Source organism: Pan troglodytes, chromosome 3 (assembly GCF_028858775.2).
Source record: "Pan troglodytes isolate AG18354 chromosome 3, NHGRI_mPanTro3-v2.0_pri, whole genome shotgun sequence".
NCBI lineage: Eukaryota > Metazoa > Chordata > Mammalia > Primates > Hominidae > Pan > Pan troglodytes.
The window spans coordinates 101,330,470-101,351,976 of NC_072401.2; the positions used below are offsets into that span (position 1 = coordinate 101,330,470).

General features: G+C 37.0%; 1 protein-coding gene across 2 annotated transcripts; it reads right to left on the minus strand.

The window, feature by feature from the left end:
* Positions 1-5,307: 5,307 nt before the first annotated feature.
* Positions 5,308-21,409, minus strand: LAMTOR3 (late endosomal/lysosomal adaptor, MAPK and MTOR activator 3). Of its 2 annotated transcripts, XR_010156653.1 has the most exons (8): positions 21,189-21,409; positions 20,819-20,864; positions 18,833-18,867; positions 14,131-14,189; positions 12,340-12,473; positions 10,861-10,924; positions 7,707-8,863; positions 5,308-5,696 (listed from the first exon to the last, which is right to left on the minus strand). XR_010156653.1 is itself a non-coding variant. In XM_517362.9 (7 exons), the coding sequence occupies exons 2-7, from the start codon at positions 20,825-20,827 to the stop codon at positions 8,790-8,792; spliced, it is 375 nt and encodes a 124-aa protein (XP_517362.2). In that variant the 5' UTR covers positions 20,828-20,864; positions 21,189-21,409; the 3' UTR covers positions 5,308-8,789. The 2 variants fall into 2 exon arrangements, 1 of the variants encoding a protein (XP_517362.2); XM_517362.9 differs by having other exon boundaries at positions 5,308-8,863.
* Positions 21,410-21,507: the final 98 nt, after the last annotated feature.

Below are 21,507 nucleotides of genomic sequence, written 5' to 3' on the forward strand. Positions count from 1 at the left end.
CTCTGTCACTCAGGCTGGAGTGCAGTGGTGTGATCTCAGCTCACTGCAGCCTCCGCCTCCCAGGTTCAAGCGATTCTCCTGCCTCAGCCTCCCAAGAAGCTGGGACTACGGGTGTGCACCCCCATGCCCTGCTAATTTTTGTATTTTTAGTGAAGACAGGATTTCATCATGATAGCCTGGCTGGTCTTTAACTCCTGACCTCCTCTTGGGAGGCCTTGGCCTCCCAAAGTGTTGGAATTACAGGTGCAAGCCACTGTACCTGGCCACAAATGTTCTTAATGGCATTTAGAAGGTGAATCCTTCCTGGAAGGTTTTCAGTTCACTTTGCCTGGATACGTCAAAGGAATCACTGTCTATGGCAGTGATAGCCTTATTAAATGTATTCCTTAAATAATAAGATTTGAAAGTTGAAAGTCAAAATTACTCCCTCATCTATGGGCTGCAGAATGGATCCTGTTACTAGGTATGAAAACAACATTAATCTTATTGTACATATCAGAACTCTTGTGTGACCAGGTGCATTTTCAATGAGCAGTAATATTTTGAAAGAATTCTTGTTTCTGAGCAGTAGGTCCCAACAGCGGGTTTGAAATATCCAGTGAACCATCCTGTGAACAGACGTATTATTATCAGGCTTTGTCTCATTTATAGAGCAGGGGCAGGGTAGATTTAGCATAACTCTTAAGAGCCCTAGGATTTTCAAAATGGTAAGTAAGCACTGGCTTCAGGCTAAACACCAGCTGTATTAACCCCTAATAAGAGAGTCAGCCTATCCTTTGAAGCTCTGAAGGCAGGCATCAACTTCTCTTTAGCTATGAGAGTGCTAGAGAGGAGAAATCAATGACTGGCTTCAAAGCTTCAAAGGATGGCATCTTCTTCCAATAGAAGGCTATTCAGCTACATTGAAAATGTGGTGTTTAGTGTAGGCACCTTCATCAATGATCTTAGCTAGGTCGTTTGGATACCTTGCAGCATCTACATCACTTGCTGTTTCACCTTGCTCTTTTGTTATGGAGATGGTTTCTTTCCTTAAAATTTCATGAACCAACGTCTGCTGGCTTTGAACTTTTCTTCTGCACTTCTTTACCTCTCTCAGCCTTCATAGAATTGAAGGGAGTTAGGGCTTTGCTCTGGATTAGGATTTGATTTAAGGGAATATTGTGGCTAGTTTGGTCTTCAATCCAGACCACTCACACTCAAACTTTCTCCATCTTAGCAATAACGCTGTCTTGCTTCATATTCATGTGTTGATTAGAGTAGCACTTTTAATTTTCTTCAAAAATGTTTCCTTTGTGCTGGGCATGGTGGCTCACTCCTATAATCCCAACACTTTGGGAGGCCGAGGCGGGCAGATAAAGAGGTCAGGAGATCAAGAGGTCAGAAGATCAAGACCATCCTAGCTGACACGGTGAAACCTCGTCTCTACTAAAAATACAAAAAAATTAGCTGGGTGTGGGGGCGGGCGCCTTTAGTCCCAGCTACTCGGGAGGCTGAGGCAGGAAAATGGTGGGAACCCGAGAGGCAGAGCTTGCAGTGAGCCGAGATGGAGCCACTGCACTCCAGCCTGGGCAACAGAGCGAGACTCCGTCTCAAAAAAAAAAAAAAAGTTTCCTTTGCATTCACAATTTTTTGGCACAAGAGGCCTAGTTTCTGGCCTATCTCAGCTTTCAACATGCCTTTTTCACTAAGCTTGATCATTTCTAGCTTTTGATTAAAAATGAGAGATGTGAGACTTTTCCTTTCATGTGAACACTTAGAGGCCATTTTAGGATTATTAATTGGCCTAATTTCAATACTGTTGTGTCTCAGGGAAGGGGGTGCCCAAGGGTAGGGAGAGAGATGGAGGAACAGCAAGTCAGTGAAGCAGCCAGAACACACACATTTATTAAGTTTGTTGCCTTATGTGGATGTGGTTTATCGCACCCCAAAATATTAAAATAGTAACATCAAAGATCACTGATTACAGATCACCACAACAGATGTAATAATCATCAAACCAGTTTGAAATATTGCAAGAATTACCAAACTGTGACACAGAGACAAACAGTGAATATATGCTGTTGAACAAATGGTGCCAATAGACTTGCTCAACTCAGGGTTGCCATAAATCTTTAATTTGTGAGAAACACATCTACAAAACACAGTAAAGCAAAGGGCAATAAAACAAGGTATGCCTGGGTAGATGAACTTAGCTATTCAAGACAGCTAAGCACAGCCTCAGACAATAAAGTATCCTTCATGTGATGAAACCAGAATAACAAGTCCAGCCTGGTTTGTTTAAATCAGATACTGAAGTTGGCCTTTATTTAAAAAAAAAATAGGGGCAAACTATGATCCAAAAAGACAGGTCTCAAACAAGGGCAAACTGCATGATCAAAAAACTTACAATTTTTTTTTCCTTCCCTACACAAAGATACCATCTGCAACAATGTCATCATCTTTTTTTTTTTTTTTTTGCTTAACTTTTCCTGAAATTTTCAAAATATCATCAATATTTTTGCCATATTGTTGAACTCTCCTACACTTAAAAATTTCTTTTTTCTGTTTGGAACACTTTAAAGCAAATTCTAGACATAGTTAATAAATGAGGTATGCTTGTACTCAGCAACTGACAGAACCCCAACATTGGCTCCCTGATCTATAGAGTGTGGGCTATTATCATAGGAAAGGCCAAGTAGAAACCAGTAGAACTGCCTCCATCTGGAAGATATAAACCAAAAGCAATCCCACATTCCCAGAGGGACTTAGAGGTTAGTGCCACCATCAAGGACTTGATGGATGCAGTGGTGGTGATTCCACTGCATCTCCATTCAGCCCACCTATTTGACTTATGCAGAAAAAGATAGGTCTTGGAGAATGAGTAGATTATCACAAACTTACTCATGTGGTGACTCCAGTTGCAGCTGCTTTTCCAGATGTGATTTCATTGCTTAAGCAAATTAACACATCCCCTGGCACCTGGTATGCAGCTACTGATCTGGCAAATGCCTTTTTCTCCATATCTGTCCATAAGCCCCACCAACAGCTGTATGCTTTCAGCTGGTAAAGCCAACAACATACCTTTACTGTCCTACCCCAAGGGTATATCAGCTCTGGCCCTATGTCATAATTTTTCCACAGGGTCTTTGATCACATTTCCCTTCCACAAGACATCACACTGGTCCATTACATTGATGACATTATGCTGATTGGACCTAGTCAACAAGAAGTAGCAAATACCCTAGACATATTGGTAAGACATTTGTCTCAGAGAGTGGGAAATAAATATGACAAAAATTCAAGTGCCTTCCAATTTACCAAAATTTCTGGGAGTCCAGTGGTGTGGGGCCTGTCAAGATATCTCTTCTAAGGTAAAGAATAACTTGTTGCATCTGGCCCTCTGACAAAAACAAAAAACAAAAAAAAACAGTACATACCTAACAAGCATCTTTGGATTTTGGAGGCAACATTGTTTTCTATATTGCTCATGTAATTCATTGGTCTTACCATGTTCCCCACCATCCTGGAGCAGCTGGCTTGATAAAATGGTAGACTAGCCTTTTGAAAACTCAGTTACAGCACTAGGTAGGTGGTGATATCTTGCAGGGCTGGGGAAATGTTCTCCAGGAGGCTATATATGTTGTAAAATCAGCACCCAATATATGGTGTTCTTCCTTCCATAGCCAGGATTCACAGATCCAGCAATAAAGGGGTGGAAATGGGAGCCATGCCACTCACTATCACCTCTTGTCCACTACCACAATTTTTGTTTTCTGTCCCCAAGTTCCTATGCTCTTTAGGTCTAGAAGACTTTGTTCCAAAACCAGTAATACCTCAACCAGGAGACACAATGATTCTATTAAACTGGACATTAAGATTGCCACTCTGCCACTTTGCACTCCTCATGCCTCTGAATCAACACATAAAGAAGAGAATTACTGTACTGACTAGGGTAACTAGTCCTGATTGCCCGGGGAAACTGGGCTGCTACTGCACGAGGAAATAAAGAAGGGTATGTCTGGAATACAGGAGATCCACCAGATCTGTTTTACCAAGCCCTGATTAAAGTCAGTGGAAAGCTTTAAAACCTATTACAGGCAGGACAACGAATGGCTCAGATTCTTCAGGAATGAAGGTTTGGAATACCTCACCAGGCAGAACCACAAATAGCCAAGTTGCTTGCTGAGTGCAAGGAAATATGGAATAGGCAATGAAAGGTAGTTAAAAATACCAGCTACAATCACATGTCCAATTGCCAAAATAAGAATTGTGATTGTCTATTTATGTATACAAATATGTATATATTACACATACACACATATATACTGAACAAATCTTTTCCCCCCTCCTTTATCCTCTTAGCTAATGTAAGACATATTAACAGTGGTATCCTTACATCACAGTATTAACGTACAGGATAGCAAGGAAAAAAGTGATCACCAAAGGACTTTGCATCCTCCTTTGGGGAATGGATTGCATCCTCTTCTGAGGAAACCTCCTCCAGGAAATATCTGTCATTGTACATGTTAGAAGTACAACCTAGTCTTTATTTGGAGACTAAAATATGGTTTAAGATGCATACAGGCCGGGTGCGGTGGCTCATGCCTGTAATCCCAGCACTTTGGGAGGCCAAGGCAGGCGGATCACCTGAGGTCGGGAGTTTGAGATCAGCCTGGCCAACATGGCAAAACCCCGTCTCTACTAAAAATACAAAAATTAGCCAGGCGTGGTGGTGCACATCTGCAATCCCAGCTACTCGGGAGGCTGAGGCAGGAGACTCGCTTTAACCCAGGAGGCAGAGGTTGCAGTGAGCTGAGATCAGGCCCCAGCACTCAAGCCTAAGTGACAGAGTGAGACTCTGTCTCACAAAGCAAAAAACAACAAAAAAGATGCATACAGGTGCCAAGCTGACTAGGAATGGACTGTGAACGTTAGTTTTATGCATCAACTTGGCTAGGACACATTGCCTAGTTATTAAAACATGAATCCAGGTACTGCTGTGGATGTATTCTGGAGATGTACTTAACATTTATAATCCCTTAAATTTAAGTAAAAGAGATAATCCTCCATAATGTGGGTGAGACTCATCCAATCAACTGAAAGGCTTTAAGAGCAAAACTGAAGTTTCCAAGAGGACGAACTTCTGCTCTGAAACCGCAGCCTCAGCTCCTACGTGAGACTTTTCAGTCTTCTGGCCCATCCAACAGATGTTAGACTTGCCAGTCCCCGCAATAGTATAAGCCATTTCCTTGAAATAAATACACATATGTCCAACCGGTTCTGCTTCTTTGGAGAGCCCTGAGACAACTTTCTTCCCCAAATATCCCATTTTATTGTTTGTTGAAATATTTTATTTCCAATTTTATTACTTTTGAACAGTTAAAAACTCAAAGTACAATGAAGTTTACAATGAAAAGGCTCACTCCTGGGATCCTTATCCCCCAGGTATCTAGTTCCGCTCCTTGGAGACTACCAATGTGATCAGGTTCTTCCATATATGTCTTCAGAGACAGTCTACCATATACAAACAAATAGGAATACATACACATTTTTTCTTCTTATACATAAATTGTAGCATGCCATACAGTTTGACACCATGCTTTTCTCAATAAACATTATTATGCCTTAGAGATCTTTTCATCTCAGTACCTAAAGCACTTCTTCATTCCTTTTTCCATTGGGCAAATTAGTTTCACCAATCCTCTGTAATTTATTATCTAAAGTGAGACATTGAGAATGAAAGCACTATTAATAATTATCCAAGAACAGCAGGTATAAACTGGTAGTGTTCAAAAAGCCAGAGCATATGGTTATCCTACCTATGGCAGATATTTAGGTTGCTTCCAATTCTTTGACATTACCAAGTTGCAAAGAATATACTTGTAAATACATACTTTTGCACATCTATGTGCTTTGTTTGGTAGGATAAATTTCTAGAAGTGGAATTGCAGGGCAAAAGGTTATGTATATGAATTTAAAAGTTTCACAGACTGCCAATTGCTGTACATAAAGAGTATAACAAGTCACACTTCCCTAGCAGGCATAGAGAATGCCTGCCCTACTTATTGAATAATCCTTTTCCCATTGTGATCCCATCTTTATAACAATGTTTTAAGCCCTCACATGTATGTACTGAAGTCTTTTTTCTGGGTGAGTACATACCATTGATATCTAGTTGTGCATTCAGTTCTGTACTACCTTTCAAAAACAGTTAATCTAGGTTTATATTACCCTTTCAAAAATTTCTTAGCAATTTTCACCACCTTATTTTTCCAGATGAACTATGGGATAGTATATCTATTATACCCCCTCAGAAATTTTAACAGTGGCAGCATTCAACATGTAAAGGTTAAGTAGCTCCATTTGTTATCATTTCTTTTTCTAGGATTTTTAGATATACAATTATTATCTGCAAATAGAAATCTGGCCACCTCATTTCTAAAAGACATTGTTTCATGCACCATTGCACTGGCAAAAATTTCCTGAACGATATTAAATAATCCAGATAATGGGAATTCTGGATTTCAATGAGTACATCTAGTATTTCAATTGTAACAATTAACTACAGTCATGTGTTACGTAACAATGTGGATACATTTTGAGACATGCTTTGTTAGGTGATTTCATCATTATGTGAACATCATACTGTACTGACAGGAACCCCAGATGGTATAGCCTACTACTACACACCTAGGCTATATGGTATAGCCTACTACTACACACCTAGGCTATATGGTATAGCCTACTACTATACACCTAGGCTATATGGTATAGCCTACTACACACCTAGGCTATATGGTATAGCCTGCTGTTCTGACCACCCTCGTATGTGGTCCTTCACTAACTGAAACATCATTATATGGTACATGGCTGTATTTACAGCTCTTTGCAGGTAAAGCATTATATCTCTTGCCTCTATTTTATTTACAAAGGCTATTTTCTTGCCCATTTTAAGTGCCCCTAGTCTGTGGTTCTATACCATCCTATGTATAGCTTTATCATAGCACTTTCTATACCTGCTTTCTTTACTGAACTCTAAGTTCTTTAAAGTAAGATGTCACAAATTAATCTCATATTTACACTGGAAGGAGGGAGGAAGGATGGAAGGAAGAAAAAGTAGCACATGGCCCGGTGCAGTGGCTCACACCTATAATCCTAGCATTTTGGGAGGCCAAAGCAGGTGGATCACTTTAAGTCAGGAGTTCAAGACCAGCCTGGCCAACATGGTGAATTCCTGTCTCTACTAAAAATACACAAATTTGCCAAGTGCAATGGTGTAAGCCTGTAATCCCAGCTACAAGGGAGAATGGGGCATGAGAACAGCTTGAACCCAGGAGGCAGAGGTTACAGTGAGGCAAGATCATGCCACCACTGCACTCCAGACTGGGCAACACAGCAAGACTCTGTCTCTTAAAAAAAAAAAAAGAAAGAAAGAAAAAGCAGCACAGCACCTAGCCAATTGCCTCACTGCACAATTCTAGGGATAACAATCACACATATTCTATGTGAAAGGCAACTCCCAGAGCATAGAAATATGATGAGACATGAATGGTGCTTCTTAGAATTGTGCAATGTGATAGCTCTGCTGACTGGCACACAGGTGCTCAATGCATATGTACTGAACTGATCCAGGGAAAAATTGATTGTCAAAGAGCCTAGAAAGAAATTAACTCTGAATGATAGACTGCATTCCTGAACATAAAGGGTATATTCTAGAACTGTAGTACCTCTTTCATGGAGATTAAATTAGGTTCATGCCTGAGGTTTCTTGGTTTCTTTTCTTTTTTGTTTTTGAGACGGAGTCTCTGTTGCCCAGGCTGGGGTGCAGTGGCACAATCTTGGCTGACTGCAATCTCAGGTTTCTTTTCCAGTTAACAGTTCATGCTACCGTAAAACAATCTCCAAACCAATACCTACAAGAAACACTCATTATTTATTCATGTGGCTGAAAGAGTATATTAATTATGTTTAGATTTTTGGAAAAAGTCTGAACAAAAAAAGGACCTATACAGTGCTCAAACTATATTTTTAAAAATACTATTTTATTTTTACTCACATATGAAAAAAATGGCTGTACTATCATGTTTACATACATACTAACATTGGAGACAGAATAACGAATTGTATTTAAATTTTATAAAGAACACACAAACATTAAAACACTGATTGGTTACAGAAAGCAGAGTTTGAGGAAAAAACATTAGCTATAATTTTCATTTTCATTAAAGAGCAGCACCCTCTGAGAATAATCAAACTGATTAGTAATATTCATCTATACTGCAAAATAATATGTACAAAGGAAAGTTAGTGATTGTACTGATTTTATTACTTTTACCAAGCCATTTTATGTTCCTCACTCAATGCAAAGAAATAAAACATAATCTGAAGAAAAATATGTCCTTATTATTATTCACAATAAAAAGTTGGCTTTATTCTGCAAGCCTGGGCATATTGTACAATTGGCAGCACTTAACGGCTCAAGTGGATCGATGTACCAGTTTGATTCTGATCCACTGAATAGAATCTCTCATCCATATCTGGTGACCAGACTAACTCCATGGGAGCTGTGATAGACTGAACCATTTCTGTGGTATCCCTAGATCTCACTAAATAAGAAAGACCCTACACCAGAAAATATAGCAACTGATCTATCTATAAATTACATCTATATGCTAGCTCTTTAGTATAAGTTGGAAAAAGGGGCCCTTTCTTGAGCACATGGATAGAAGTATTATTGTAGTCTAAAGATTGCTGGATTGATATTGTGTTGTTATAATGAAGATAAGGTACACACTGAAACCACTGTCAGATTAAGAAACTTCCACAACTTGTCTCAATTCTTCAAACAATGGAGCAAGTTCCTTTTCTAGGCTGACAATTAGTCCTAAAATAAAGAGATTAAGAAAATTACATGTTAGAAAAATGTTCCTCAAAGCCTGAAACTCAGATTTCCTTATGTCCAAAATACATAGTTACCAAAAGTAAATCAGAACATAGTTTATTTCCCATGACTGAAACAAAATACAGGTTGAATATCCCTTATCCAAAATGCTGGGTATCAGAAGTGTTTTGAATTCTGGAATATTTGTACAATACTTACTATTTGAGCATCCCTAACCCAAAAATCTCAAATATGAAATGCTCCAGTGAGCATTTTCTTTGAATGCCGTATTAGTGCTCAGAAAGTTTCAGACTTTAGAATGTTTTGGATTTCAAATTTTTGGATTAGGGATGTTCAACCTGTACTATAACCCTAAATAAAGCAACCAAAAACTTTGTAGTCATTAATAAGTTTATTTTCAGCATCTATTACTAAAGTGAATGAAAAATACTTCTTTATTAGGAAATACAGAATAAATTATATGCACTATAATTTGTTAAGAGTTTTGAAAGGAAAATCTTAATTTATACCTTACTGCTTCAAAATTTGCCTTGACTCAGAAATAATACATATAATTTTTACTAAATAAAGCATACTTTTGTCTCTAAGCAAATTTTAACAGATTATATCAAAAGATAGGTAGATAGGGTGCTTCTATATTGAACAAAGAAAATCAGAAATTTATTTTTATAAATTTGACAAAGCTAAGACATAAATAAATATTTCAAATGAAAAAATATTTTAAAAATAAATGGTAGAGTACAAAACACACTGGAGTTCAATGATGAACCTGGGAGATAAACATATAGAAATAAGCATATCTTGCTTCTCCTTAGTTTACTAGAGTGAAAGGCTATCTGCCTCAAACAGAGCCTGTTTTATGTTCAAACAAATAAAGATCTTTCTCTGTCTTATAGAATATAAAAAGCATCTGAACTCTCAAGGAAAGGGTCCAAGTACTAAAATATTGTTCTGTACATTATCATAGTATATAACAACTGGTGACTTAGTATGTGATGATAGGTGATTTATCAAAACTCAGATTTAGTATATTTCCTAAATATACTTAAAATCTTAACACCATTACTATCCTATATAATTCAGAAAGTGTTTTTACATACAGTATTTTACAGATTCCTAAAATGTTTTGAAATGGAAGAGATCTAATAGATCATCAAATCTAAACCTCTCATTCTAAAGATGAGGTATCTAAGAACAGGCTTCAGTGACATAGCTAGAAGAACTTGCTCAGTTTGGAAGAAAAAACAAATAGAAAAAAATATATTACAATTCTCAACAGCAATCAAATCTAAAGGAGACAGACCTTTTAATAAAAATTCTACTTTATATAAAATGAAGTAAAAAAATTACAACCAAGTGAATAGTCATTATTTTACACATAAATATCCAGTGAAGGTATTGGATACAATGGAATTTTACTATTCTCTATAAAGGGTACAGCTTCCTAGCATTTTTTCTCAAATTCTTCAGTTCTCAAGAAGAGTGAGACTATTTCATCCTATTCATGCTCTTTAAATTCTCAATCACATTCATTTTCCCCATTAGGTAAAATTTTAAAAATTCTAATTTAATAGATTGGTCTGTAACTCGTCGATCATTTTAATGCGTTTTGTTGGGTTATCTTCACCTTGTTTTCTTAAACTGTGTAATGGGAGCAAGATGTAGCACTCAGATAACATTTAATTTTCCTGTCTCCAAAAAAAAAAAAAAAAAATCACTTACCCATACACTGTCTCATTTGAACTAGAAAATAACATTGTAAGATGGAGAAAGCATATATTATCTCCATTATACAGATATGGAAACCAGGATTCAGAGAAATCACTTTTCCCAAGACATGGAAAAAAGACAGTGAAACTGGGCCACAAGTTCAAGATTTTTGGCTCTAAATCTACTATTCCTCTTAAATTAAGATATGGTAATTAAATTAATTTTTTAAAATTAAGGATTAAAGTGATATTTAAGGTAATTAAACACACCTGTATTGGCACTGCTGCTGGCTATGAAACTCACCACCAAAGGTAAACGATTAAATTGAACCACCTAAAAAGAAAATAAGAGCCAAATAATATGTTGCATTATGAAAAGGTAGTATAACTAAACTGAAATGTCTTAATCTTTCAAAAACTTTAAAATCATCAATGTTTTAGCCCAACATTATGGTATTATATTATGAAACAGAAAGGAACTTTATATTTCAGTGAATATTTCCATAAAACAGAATTAGTGATGATCTCTTAGAGACATTAATACCATTTGGCCTGGAAAGTTTTTAAGGTGAAACCATATCTTCATCTTTTTATCTCTAAAGCCCAACAGAATATCAATTACATTGTAAGGACTTAATAAATAGTTGATAATTAAATGGATAAATGCAGTATTTCTCAGTTATTCAAGTAGTTTTATCTTCATGATATTTTCTGGTTCTTGTGTATTACTGTAATTTAAATTAAATTTAAAGTAACTTTAAATCAACTACCTTCAAAAAAAAAGAAAACTTAGTTTAAACCTAATCCTTATTGATGAAATTAAAGGTCAGATGGTTTGGTTATCTTTTACTTAATACACATTAAAATATATAACTTTTAAAATAAAAGATGGGCCTGGCACGGTGGCTCACGTCTGTAATCCCAGCACTCTGGGAGGCTGAGGTGGATGGATCACTTGAGGCCAAGAGTTCAAGACCAGCCTGGCCAACATGGTGAAAGTCCGTCTCTACCAAAAATACAAAAATTAGCCAGGCCTGGTGGCACATGCCTGTAATCCCAGCTACTTGGGAGGCTGAGGCGTGAGAATCACTTGAACCTGAGAGGCGGAGGCTGCAGTGAGCTGAGATCATGCCACTGCACTCCAGCATGGGGCGACAGAGCCAGACTCTGTCTTGGAAGAAAAAAAAAAAAGAGTAACTTAACATCAATTGATTAGGAAACATCGTTCTAAACCACAAGGAATTAATTTAGTCTTAAGAAAATGTAGCTTGAGATCAAGAGACATGCAAAAACTAAAAACTAACTTCTTTCCCACAAATAATAATCTCATTTATTACATATATATATTTCAAAAAAATGAAGGAATTAGCAGCAAGAGCAAATTTAATAAACTTTCAAGGAAAGTTTTTTTATCTGTTACTACAACAAAAAAAGTGTGTCAGCTGAGAAATCACAGTTGTTTAGCTAACGGCACCATCTACTGGAGGTAACAGTGACCTGACGTACTCTTTTTAGGATAACATGTACTTTATTAAATCACTTAATTACTTTTCCATAGTAATTATTTCCTGGTATGAAATGTGAAGAAAATTACTACATTTTAATACAACCAATTTGAAGGCTAAAATTTTACAATTTCATCCTCTTCAAAACTAAAATTGAGAACTATAACACAAACTATTTTATATATATAAAAGGCACAAAAATGACAACTGAAATCAGCAAATCATTTTATAATTATGAACTTACCTGGTAGGTGTTATAGTAACAGATGATACTTTTATTTTTGGAAAGTCCAAGTTTGCTTCCTTGGTCTGTTGCAAGGGCAAAAGTGGATAAGAAACCAGGTCGCAAAGCATGCTCTGGAGCATTGTCATTTGCCACTAGAAAAATAAGTGATTTAAATAAAAATTATGCAGAGGATATGGTAGAGAGATTTACAGCCCTTTTTTTTCATAAACTTCTTTTTAAAATTGAACACAAAGGTTATGTTTCACAATATTGAAAGTCATATCACTAATGGGGTCTCATCACTAATCAGGAAAAACTGCTCAATCAAAAGTTCACTGATCACAAGTAAGAGAAAAAATGCTGACTCTCACAATTTTTTTAAATTTTAAAAAGAAAACTAAATGTTTACATTTTCTTGATATCTAACTTAAAACATAGATTAATCAAGTACATTTAACTGGTTATCTGAGGACTAGGCTAGAATAAACTAATGAAAAAAGTTACAAAACTTCTGCTCTTATAAAACCCACAGCAGCAGTATCTCTCATAGATATTAACAATCTGCAGCTGGTTACCTGTTTCATGTTTCTCTCACTCATTAAAAGGTTTGCATGGAGTTTGTTATATTAATGAGTGCAGGGCTCAAGGCTTTAACACAGAGATCCTCATGAAGAATATTAGAGCTGGAAAATCTGAGATTATTTTGTTCAAATCCCTCATTACGGAATTAAGAGAAGGCAAGCAATCTGTCCACAGCCATTCAACAGCCATTTTATAGCGGGTTAGAAAGCACACTGGACCACACATCAGGAGATGATGGGTTCTATTACTGTTTTGTTACTGACTCATGTCCGACTTTGGACGGCAATGTCCGAAGATTATAAACCACAGGACCTCCTTTGTTCTTATAATGTGTTTGCCAAAATTCTCCCAGAAATGGAATCAATGTGTATTATAGAAATGTTTATAATCTTTACAAATTCATGCAGTTTATTAATAAGAATCTAAGACATAGCTAACTCTCCATTAAAACTGCTAAGAAGTCCAAGTGTCTTTGCACTTTATCACCTTCACTTATAAAATGAAAGAACTACATTAGTTGACTTCTAAACCTCCTTTCATTTCTAAAGTCTAAAATTATCTGATATATATGACAACTCCAGGTGGAAAATTGTAAACAAAATATACAGAACATTATCCAATCTTTAATCTTTGATAAAGCCACTATAGTGTCCCAATAAAACTAGGAACATCCATTCTCATAATACCATAATAGAGAAATAGTAAAAATTGTCTGAATCCATACTGACTCTCTGTGACATCATGTTTACTTATGATCCAAATACATGGGTATTATCCTAAAACAACTAGCAATTTGATAAAATGTGTGTGTGGTATGTATGTATGTATATATGTGTGTGTGTATATATATACACACACACATATATACATACATACATATATGTAGGGGTGTCTGTGTGTATATCTAGCTGAATACATGCTCACTCTCATCACTTAGATTTACTAATGGTTTACGTTACACTGTAAATGTCTTTAATGGGAAATGGGTCTGTGATAAATCCATGCTTAAACTCTAGATGTTAATATGATACATGTGATATATAATACATTGTAGATTCAAATTCAACCTTCAACATACAAAAGCAAACACTTTCCCCAATACTAAGACCATCTCCCAAATTTACTAAAATGAATTTTATGTTTGCCTGCTGTACTACTCAGATGTAAATTACACACATTTTTAGTCAAAAGCAAAGAAGACATTTGCATTTAAATGTTCAGTTTTACCTTTAATAACAGGTACTCCATCTCTATCTGACACAACAATGGCATGGAGCCCTTCAACACTAGAAAAAGAAAACAGTTAAAATATAAAAAAAGTTAAAATATAAAATTTTAAAAAGTTAAAATATAAAATATTTCATTTTCTCAAACTATGCACCTCAAAGACATAATAATTCTCATGTATTTTCTGAAAAACCACAGACCCCAAAATTCTCCCAGAAATTGAATCAATGTGTATTATAGAAATGTTTATAATATTTACAAGTTCATGCAGTTTATTAATAAGAATCTAAGACATAGATAACTCTCCATTAAAACTACTAATGAATGATCAGTCCATGGTACACAAAAGCATGAAAGATTATCAGCAGTGGCTATAGTGACAAAAAACAGCCTTTTTCCTTTTTCATTCATGCAAATATTAAGCGGCCAGTATTTGTGGCACTTAATACTTTGATACTATGAAAAACAGAAATAAGCACAATCATTGCCTTCACATGGCTTCCAATCTAAAAAGTGAATGTGTTACCAATAAAATAATCTCACAATAACAAACGTAAAACTAAAACTGGTGGCAAGTGTTGTTAAAAAGTTCATAGGGATATGAGAACCTAGAAAAGAGGAGGCTGATGCAGACAGACAGTGGGCCAGAGAAGGCTTTCCTGGAGGCAGTAATACATCAGCTGAGACGTTATGGCACTAAGTGAAAAGACGTGGAAAAACTGTTCCTGGCTGAAGAAACAGGGCAAAAGGAATGCAGGCCATGCAGTAATCCTTTCAGCCATGCTGACGTAAGAAGTAGTAAGCAGAACGGTCAAGCTATAGCTCTAAAGTTAGAAAGATCTGGGTTCCAGTCCAGGCTCTGCCACTTATTATTTATGCTATCTTGGGCTAGTTATGAAACCTTTATAAGCCTCAGATTAACAATGTGAAAATGGGAATAACTGTACTTACTTAGATACTGTGAAATTTAATAATACAAGGCATGTAAAGTGTAGGCTGGCACATAATTCAAAAATATCACTTATTAACTAATACCAGTGGTGTCAATTGTGCACACTTACAATGACATAATTTATCACTAAAGTACTAAATTATCAGTGAGAATCCCTGGGAAATTAGCAATTAAGAAACACATATGGTAGAGCACAAATATACTGTGTTAAAAAATATAAGGTGACACTCCTCGACTTTCAACATTTATGCAAAACCCTTTCATTGTTAACATAAATCTTATAGTCCTGTAACTATCTTATGGTATCTATAAACTACAACTCAGAGATATGTTCAATGTCCCTACAGCAACCCGGAATGATCTATTCTTTGTGTTAACTTTAATGTATTAACTAAGGAATAAGAAATACTTATATTAACCTAATGTTTAAATACTGACATTAAATTTTTTAAAATCCCATTGTCAAAAACTTTTAAGTCAGAAAAGTGTTATTAAATATGAATGGAAAATGTTACAAACAAAATCATTTGTCTTCCTTACATTAAAAATAAGAATAAAACAACTTTATAAATGACTTTTATACTATTTTTATCCTATTATTGGCATGATTTCCTATTCATTCAATCCTAAACTTATTTATAGATTAAAATATATCTCTAAGATTAATACATAACATAGGCCGGGCACAGTGGCTGACGCCTGTAATTCCAGCAATTTGGGAGGCCAAGGTGGGCAGATCACCTGAGGTCAGGAGTTTGAGACCAGCCTGGCCAACATGATGAAACCCCGTCTCAGCCAAAAACACAAAAATTAGCTGGGTGTGGTGGTGCTTGTCTGTAATCCCAGCTACTTGGGAGACTGAGGCATAAGAATCGATTGAACCTGGGTTGCAGTGAGCCAAGATCGCGCCACTGCACTCCCAGCCTGGGTGACAGAACGAGAGTCTGTCTCAACAACAACAACAAAAAGATTAATACATAAAATAAATATATTCTTCTAAGTTAAAAACTAGGTTATATAAAACATATACTACAGATATTTGTACATAAGCCAATTATTTTGTGCAGTTACCAAAAGCAACATCATTTGAAACAGTAAAGCATTACAAATCCAACTGTCCATCAAGAAGGACAAGGTAAGTTATGATATACACCTACAAAGGAATACTCTGGAATACTCTGCAGCCATGAGAAAGAGGAAGTTCTCTATGTACCAGGAAAGATTACTCTCAAAGTTACATTCTTAAGTGAAAAAATACACAGTTTAGAACAGTGTATAGAAGAAGCAATAAATTATGTACCAAAATGTGCAGGCATATGTGTTATGTTGTGTGTATAAATACGTGTATATACATGTCTGCTCATAGGTACATAAAATATCTCTGTAGGTAATGGTGGGTGCCTCTTTGAGGGGAAACTGTGCATGTGGCTGGAGAGGAAGGATGGGCAGCTTCTCACTCTATGTTCTTCAGTTAAGTCTTGAATCTGAACTCTGTGAATGTACTACTTACCCCCAAAATAAATTAAAAAGCAGGTAAAAAGAGGACCACAAAAATGTTTAGAAAAATTAGTGCCACCACAGGTAGCTTCTTTTTTTAAATTTCCATGGAAATTACTTTAAATACAACTAATGCTCCAAAGAAAATAAAAGGACTTTCTTTTTGATGGACTTCACAGAGAAATGAATCAAGAAAGCAGAAAAATTACTTACACTCTTAAGTATATAATTTTAGAAATCAGGTCACAAATATAAAAGCTGTTTTCAATTCTACATACAATGCGCAAAGAGTAATATGAATAGAATTTACTAATAATTAAAAATAACTGGCTCATTAAGAGATACTACACTTTAAGAAGAAATGAATTAAATTTTGTGAAATATTCTGAAGAAATCTAAACCTTAAGCTTACTAAAACAACCATTTTTTCTAAAAACAAATGTTGCATTACTAATCAAAGACATCGGATTTAGTTTTATACACATAATTATGAAATATTTGGTTGTTTTAAAACATACAAAGTGGGATTATTAAAGCCTGAGACTGCTTTGGGTCACAACCAGATTTTAAATTGCAAATATAAGAACGATATTTTGCAGAGAATTCAAAAAATGCACAAAAACACACATTCCATTAGTATCCGTAGCTGGCTGACTTTGTTACTGAGAGGCACTGAGGTACAACAGTTAAAAGCATGAATCCATGGCTCTGAAGCAGGATGCCTGCATCCAAACCCATACATCTAGCAACAAATCAAAGCGTATATTCTACTATTCTTCATAAATGTTCAAAACATTATTATTTCTTCATTATTACTGTTCTGGGATGCAGTAAGCCTATTTTCAATAAATGATACTATGAGTTGAACTGGCTTTTTTTCATTATTAAAAAAAAAACTGACAGTACTAATACCTTTCCTGCCATTATGAAAGATTTTCATAAAGCTTTTAACAAATATCCTTTAACTGAATTTATTTCTTGGATAAGCACAACAACCTGATATTTCCCCTTTTGTTAAAAGATAAGAGATATCCAAATTCAAAGAAGAAGCAAGCATTTACTTTCCAACTATTTTTGATCAACATTAGAACTACTCAGTAATATAATAAATACTTTTGGTATTATTCTCTAATTCCTTTACACAGACAGCTTCATCATATCCAGTGTCACACGCTATTATGATTTTGAGAGTACACTTAATAGTTAAAATGAGATCCCCATTGTCTGAAACATTTTTATTGCTTATAATCACAGATGATGTAATTAGAATCAATTATTGCTTTATTTATTAGATCTCCAGGTGAATAATGAGTATCTTTCTGGTGGGTTTATAACTTAAGAACATTGAATGCAATTTTGCTGTTTCTTCAATAAGAGATGCTAACACTCAAAAGAGGACTGTAAATCACTAAGACTTCTAAGTGAATTAACTATGCACTATTAACTATTTCATCATATCACCAGCGTAGTGGGGTATCTCTCCGTCCCAATTTGAGCGCCCTTTCATTACGCTAAGGTAACTACAGAAAAACACAGCCCTCATTTTGCATAGTTCCAATATGCACATTTTAGTTACTATGGTTAAGTAATACCACTCCCTGCAGAAGAGCACAGGTCAAATTTTAGTTAGCATGGCATAATACCTCAATAACTACGTAAAGTATAAACTTTTCTAACTCTTTAGTCCACAAATCACTACATAATTATGTAATTAACAGATGCACACTGTCATCAGTAATCAGCCACATCATTTCTTTCAAAGTATGCTGATGGTTGGTCACTGTGCATCTGTTATGCAGCTCATGCAGAGATAGCAAAGCATGTAGTTTTGTACCTCCTTGTCTCCCAATGATAAAGTATGTGACATTTAGAAAAAGAGATAATAAAAAGAGGAAACTGGCCAACAAAGACGAAATACAGCAAAGAAATGAAAAGTAATAATGCTGAAATTTCAAATAGAAATGCTGAATTTCAAATAGAAAGTAAAGAATTATAGAAGAAACAGATGACCAAGGGAATGCTGACACTATCGCTCTAGATACACAGAGAACTCAGTGAAGGCAAACTTATTGACATAAATGAGGAAAGCGGTTGTGATGAAAATTTTCCAGAGGACGTGAGGCTGGCAAAAAATATTCATATTAAAGGAAATCTCAGAGATACTTCACAACATGGAAAATACAGACAAAATACTTCATAAAATTAACATATGGCATATAGAATTTATTCAATAACAAATTAAAAATTTCTTACCTTGGTAACTTTTTATACAAGAATCGCTTTAGGTCCTGAAAGAGAGCATTAAAAAATAATGTTGTAATAATAGGCCTTCCACTGTTTTCTAGATCCTGTCCTATCCAAATTTTAAGGAACTTCAGTTATCATTCATAACTTTTCTTGCTGTGTTTTATCTTTCTCTGTCTGATTTGGATGTTTATTAGTCACGCAACTTGGAGTAAGTTAACCAACCTTTTTTCGCTAAGCTTATTTCATTATTTGTTGAATAGGGCTAATATAGAACCTACATCATAAAAGTGTTGTTAAAAGTTTATTGAGAAGATGCATGGATTAGCATACCTAGAAATGGGAAACACATTTTAGCCATAAAATTACATCATAATTTTCATACTAGTGTTTTACATCCTGTTGCTATTGTGTTCACTTGAGAAGACGTTATAAACATCTTTCCATGTTCAAAGATAGACTTTCCACCATCATCTTAATGGTCTTGGGTAAGGTGATATGACCTCTGTAAGACTGCTGTCTCACATGACTATCACATTATAAAAATATGCCTTCCATTGTTTCATTATTTGTTGAACTCACCTACTCAACAAATAATGAAACAGTGTAAGGCATATTATTATAACGTAATTTTTAAAATATTTTGTTTAAGGACCTAAAATAAATTCTATATGACTATGTGAGGCAACAATTTTTTTTTTTTTTTTTTGAGACGGAGTTTCGCTCTTGTTGTCCAGGCTGCAGTGCAATGGCGCGATATCGGCTCACTGCGACCTCTGCCTCCCAGGTTCAAGCGATTCTCCTGCCTCAACCTCCCGAGTAACTGGGATTACAAACACCCGCCACCATGCCCAGCTAATTTTTTGTATTTTTAGTAGAGACAACGTTTTACCATGTTGGCCAGGCTGGTCTCGAACTCCTGACCTCAGGTGATCCACCCGCCTTGGCCTCCCAAAGTGATGGGATTACAGACGTGAGCCACCGCGCCCAGCCCAGTCTTACAGAATATAAAATAAATGACAATGTGTGTCAAGTGTTTAACACGAAACACAGTTAAGACTAAAGAAGTAGAAGACTTTTATTTTTCTAAGCTGGGGCTCACTGCAACTTCCAACTTCTGGGCTCAAGCAATCGTCTCCCCTCACTTCCAGCATAGCTGGGACTACAGAAGTATCAATGCGCCTGGCTGATTTTTAAATTTTTTTTTTGTAGAACGGGGTCTTGCTGTGTTGCCCAGGCTGATCTTGAACTCCCGGCCTCAAGTGATCCTTCCATCTCGGCCTCCCAAAGTGCTGAGATTACAGACTAAGCAACCGCATTGGCCAGAAGACTATCTTATTTTGTCTCATTACACTCTCTTATCCCAAGAATTTCACTGACAATTTAGGTATCAATTTTGACCTCACATGGATTAATCAGGTATCTTTTGTTTTGAGCATCCAACACTTACTATTCTCCAAACCCGACTGATCATTTTATCCTCCTACACACACACACACACACACACACACACACACACACACACACACACGTTACCATGTTTCTAAAGAGGCATGGGTTAGAAATCATCGTAAATTGCTACAATAAACCAAATGAGATATTGTTATCACTTACTGGAAAAAAGTATTGTGGGTACATGTCCTACTGACCAAATTCTGACAGGAAAAGCAGCAAACCATCATTCAGAATTTCAAATGGTAAATATACAGAGCCTCTCTTATGCCCCAGCTGGATTGGGGAGTAGGGAGAACCTAATTTTCTCAGTCTCAAGCACCTTAGTGTCCTACACCCCCATTCGAGGCAGAAACTCAGGATCCTGCAAATTCATTCATATTAGTCTCCTACTTCAGATATCAGAGAAAATAATTAACTGGGATGGGTGGGGCTGGGAGGATCAAAACAAATTTCTACTTGGGAAGCTCTACCTCTCCCCGCTCAGTATGCCCCTCAAAATTCCCCACTCTCCCCTTCCTCTTATGTAGGGGTGTCACTCACATCCGCCATGATGAACCCCCTTCTCTCGCAGGATCAATCTCCACGCCTGGAAGAGAAACTCCCGGTGACTCTTCCCTCTTTGGCTTCCTCGTCCTCCCCACCCACAACTTAATACGCGAGATCAGCCCTGGTCAGAACCCCCGCGGTTCTAGGGCTTGGCCCAGCGAGCCCAGTGGGAGTCGGAGTGCCCCAGCACCCCCACAGGTACTCAGCTGGCACACCTTACCTCAGCCCACCCCATCCCTGCCCCTCCACCCCAAAGAGCTAGGCCCAAAGAAAAGAAGAGAGGGCCCTCTCCTTCTGTTTAATCTCACCACCCGCGCCACCTGCGGGACTAGGCCTCAAAACCAGGCAAAGTAGCGCCAGTTACCTGGGGTTTCTAGGCTGCCTGGTTCTCTCCGCTGTCACTTCAGGGACAGCTTTAAAGACAGGTTCCTCCTCAAGCCACCGTCACATGATTCACGACCTCTTCTGCGCTCCAGGAAGCACTTTCTACGCCGCCGTCGCCCCACGACACGGGATTTCCGGAGGGGCCCGGCGGAAGCTGCGAGGGCGCGTCCGGCGGCCGCGCCCCGCCCCTCCCCCCCGCCCCGCACGCGCCCCGCCCCTCCCCTCCGCCCCGCACGCGCCCCGCCCCTCCCCCCCGCCCCGCACGCGCCCCGCCCCTCCCCCGCCCACCGCGGGCCGCG

Bases quoted from the DNA above. Each gene is read 5' to 3' on its own strand.
- LAMTOR3 (XM_517362.9), bottom strand. The intron at 14,190-18,832 runs GTAAGAAATTTT...TTCTTTTTCTAG, and splicing joins TTGTATAAAAAGTTACCAAG to TGTTGAAGGGCTCCATGCCA. The intron at 10,925-12,339 runs GTAAGTTCATAA...TTTTCTTTTTAG, and splicing joins GTTACTATAACACCTACCAG to GTGGTTCAATTTAATCGTTT.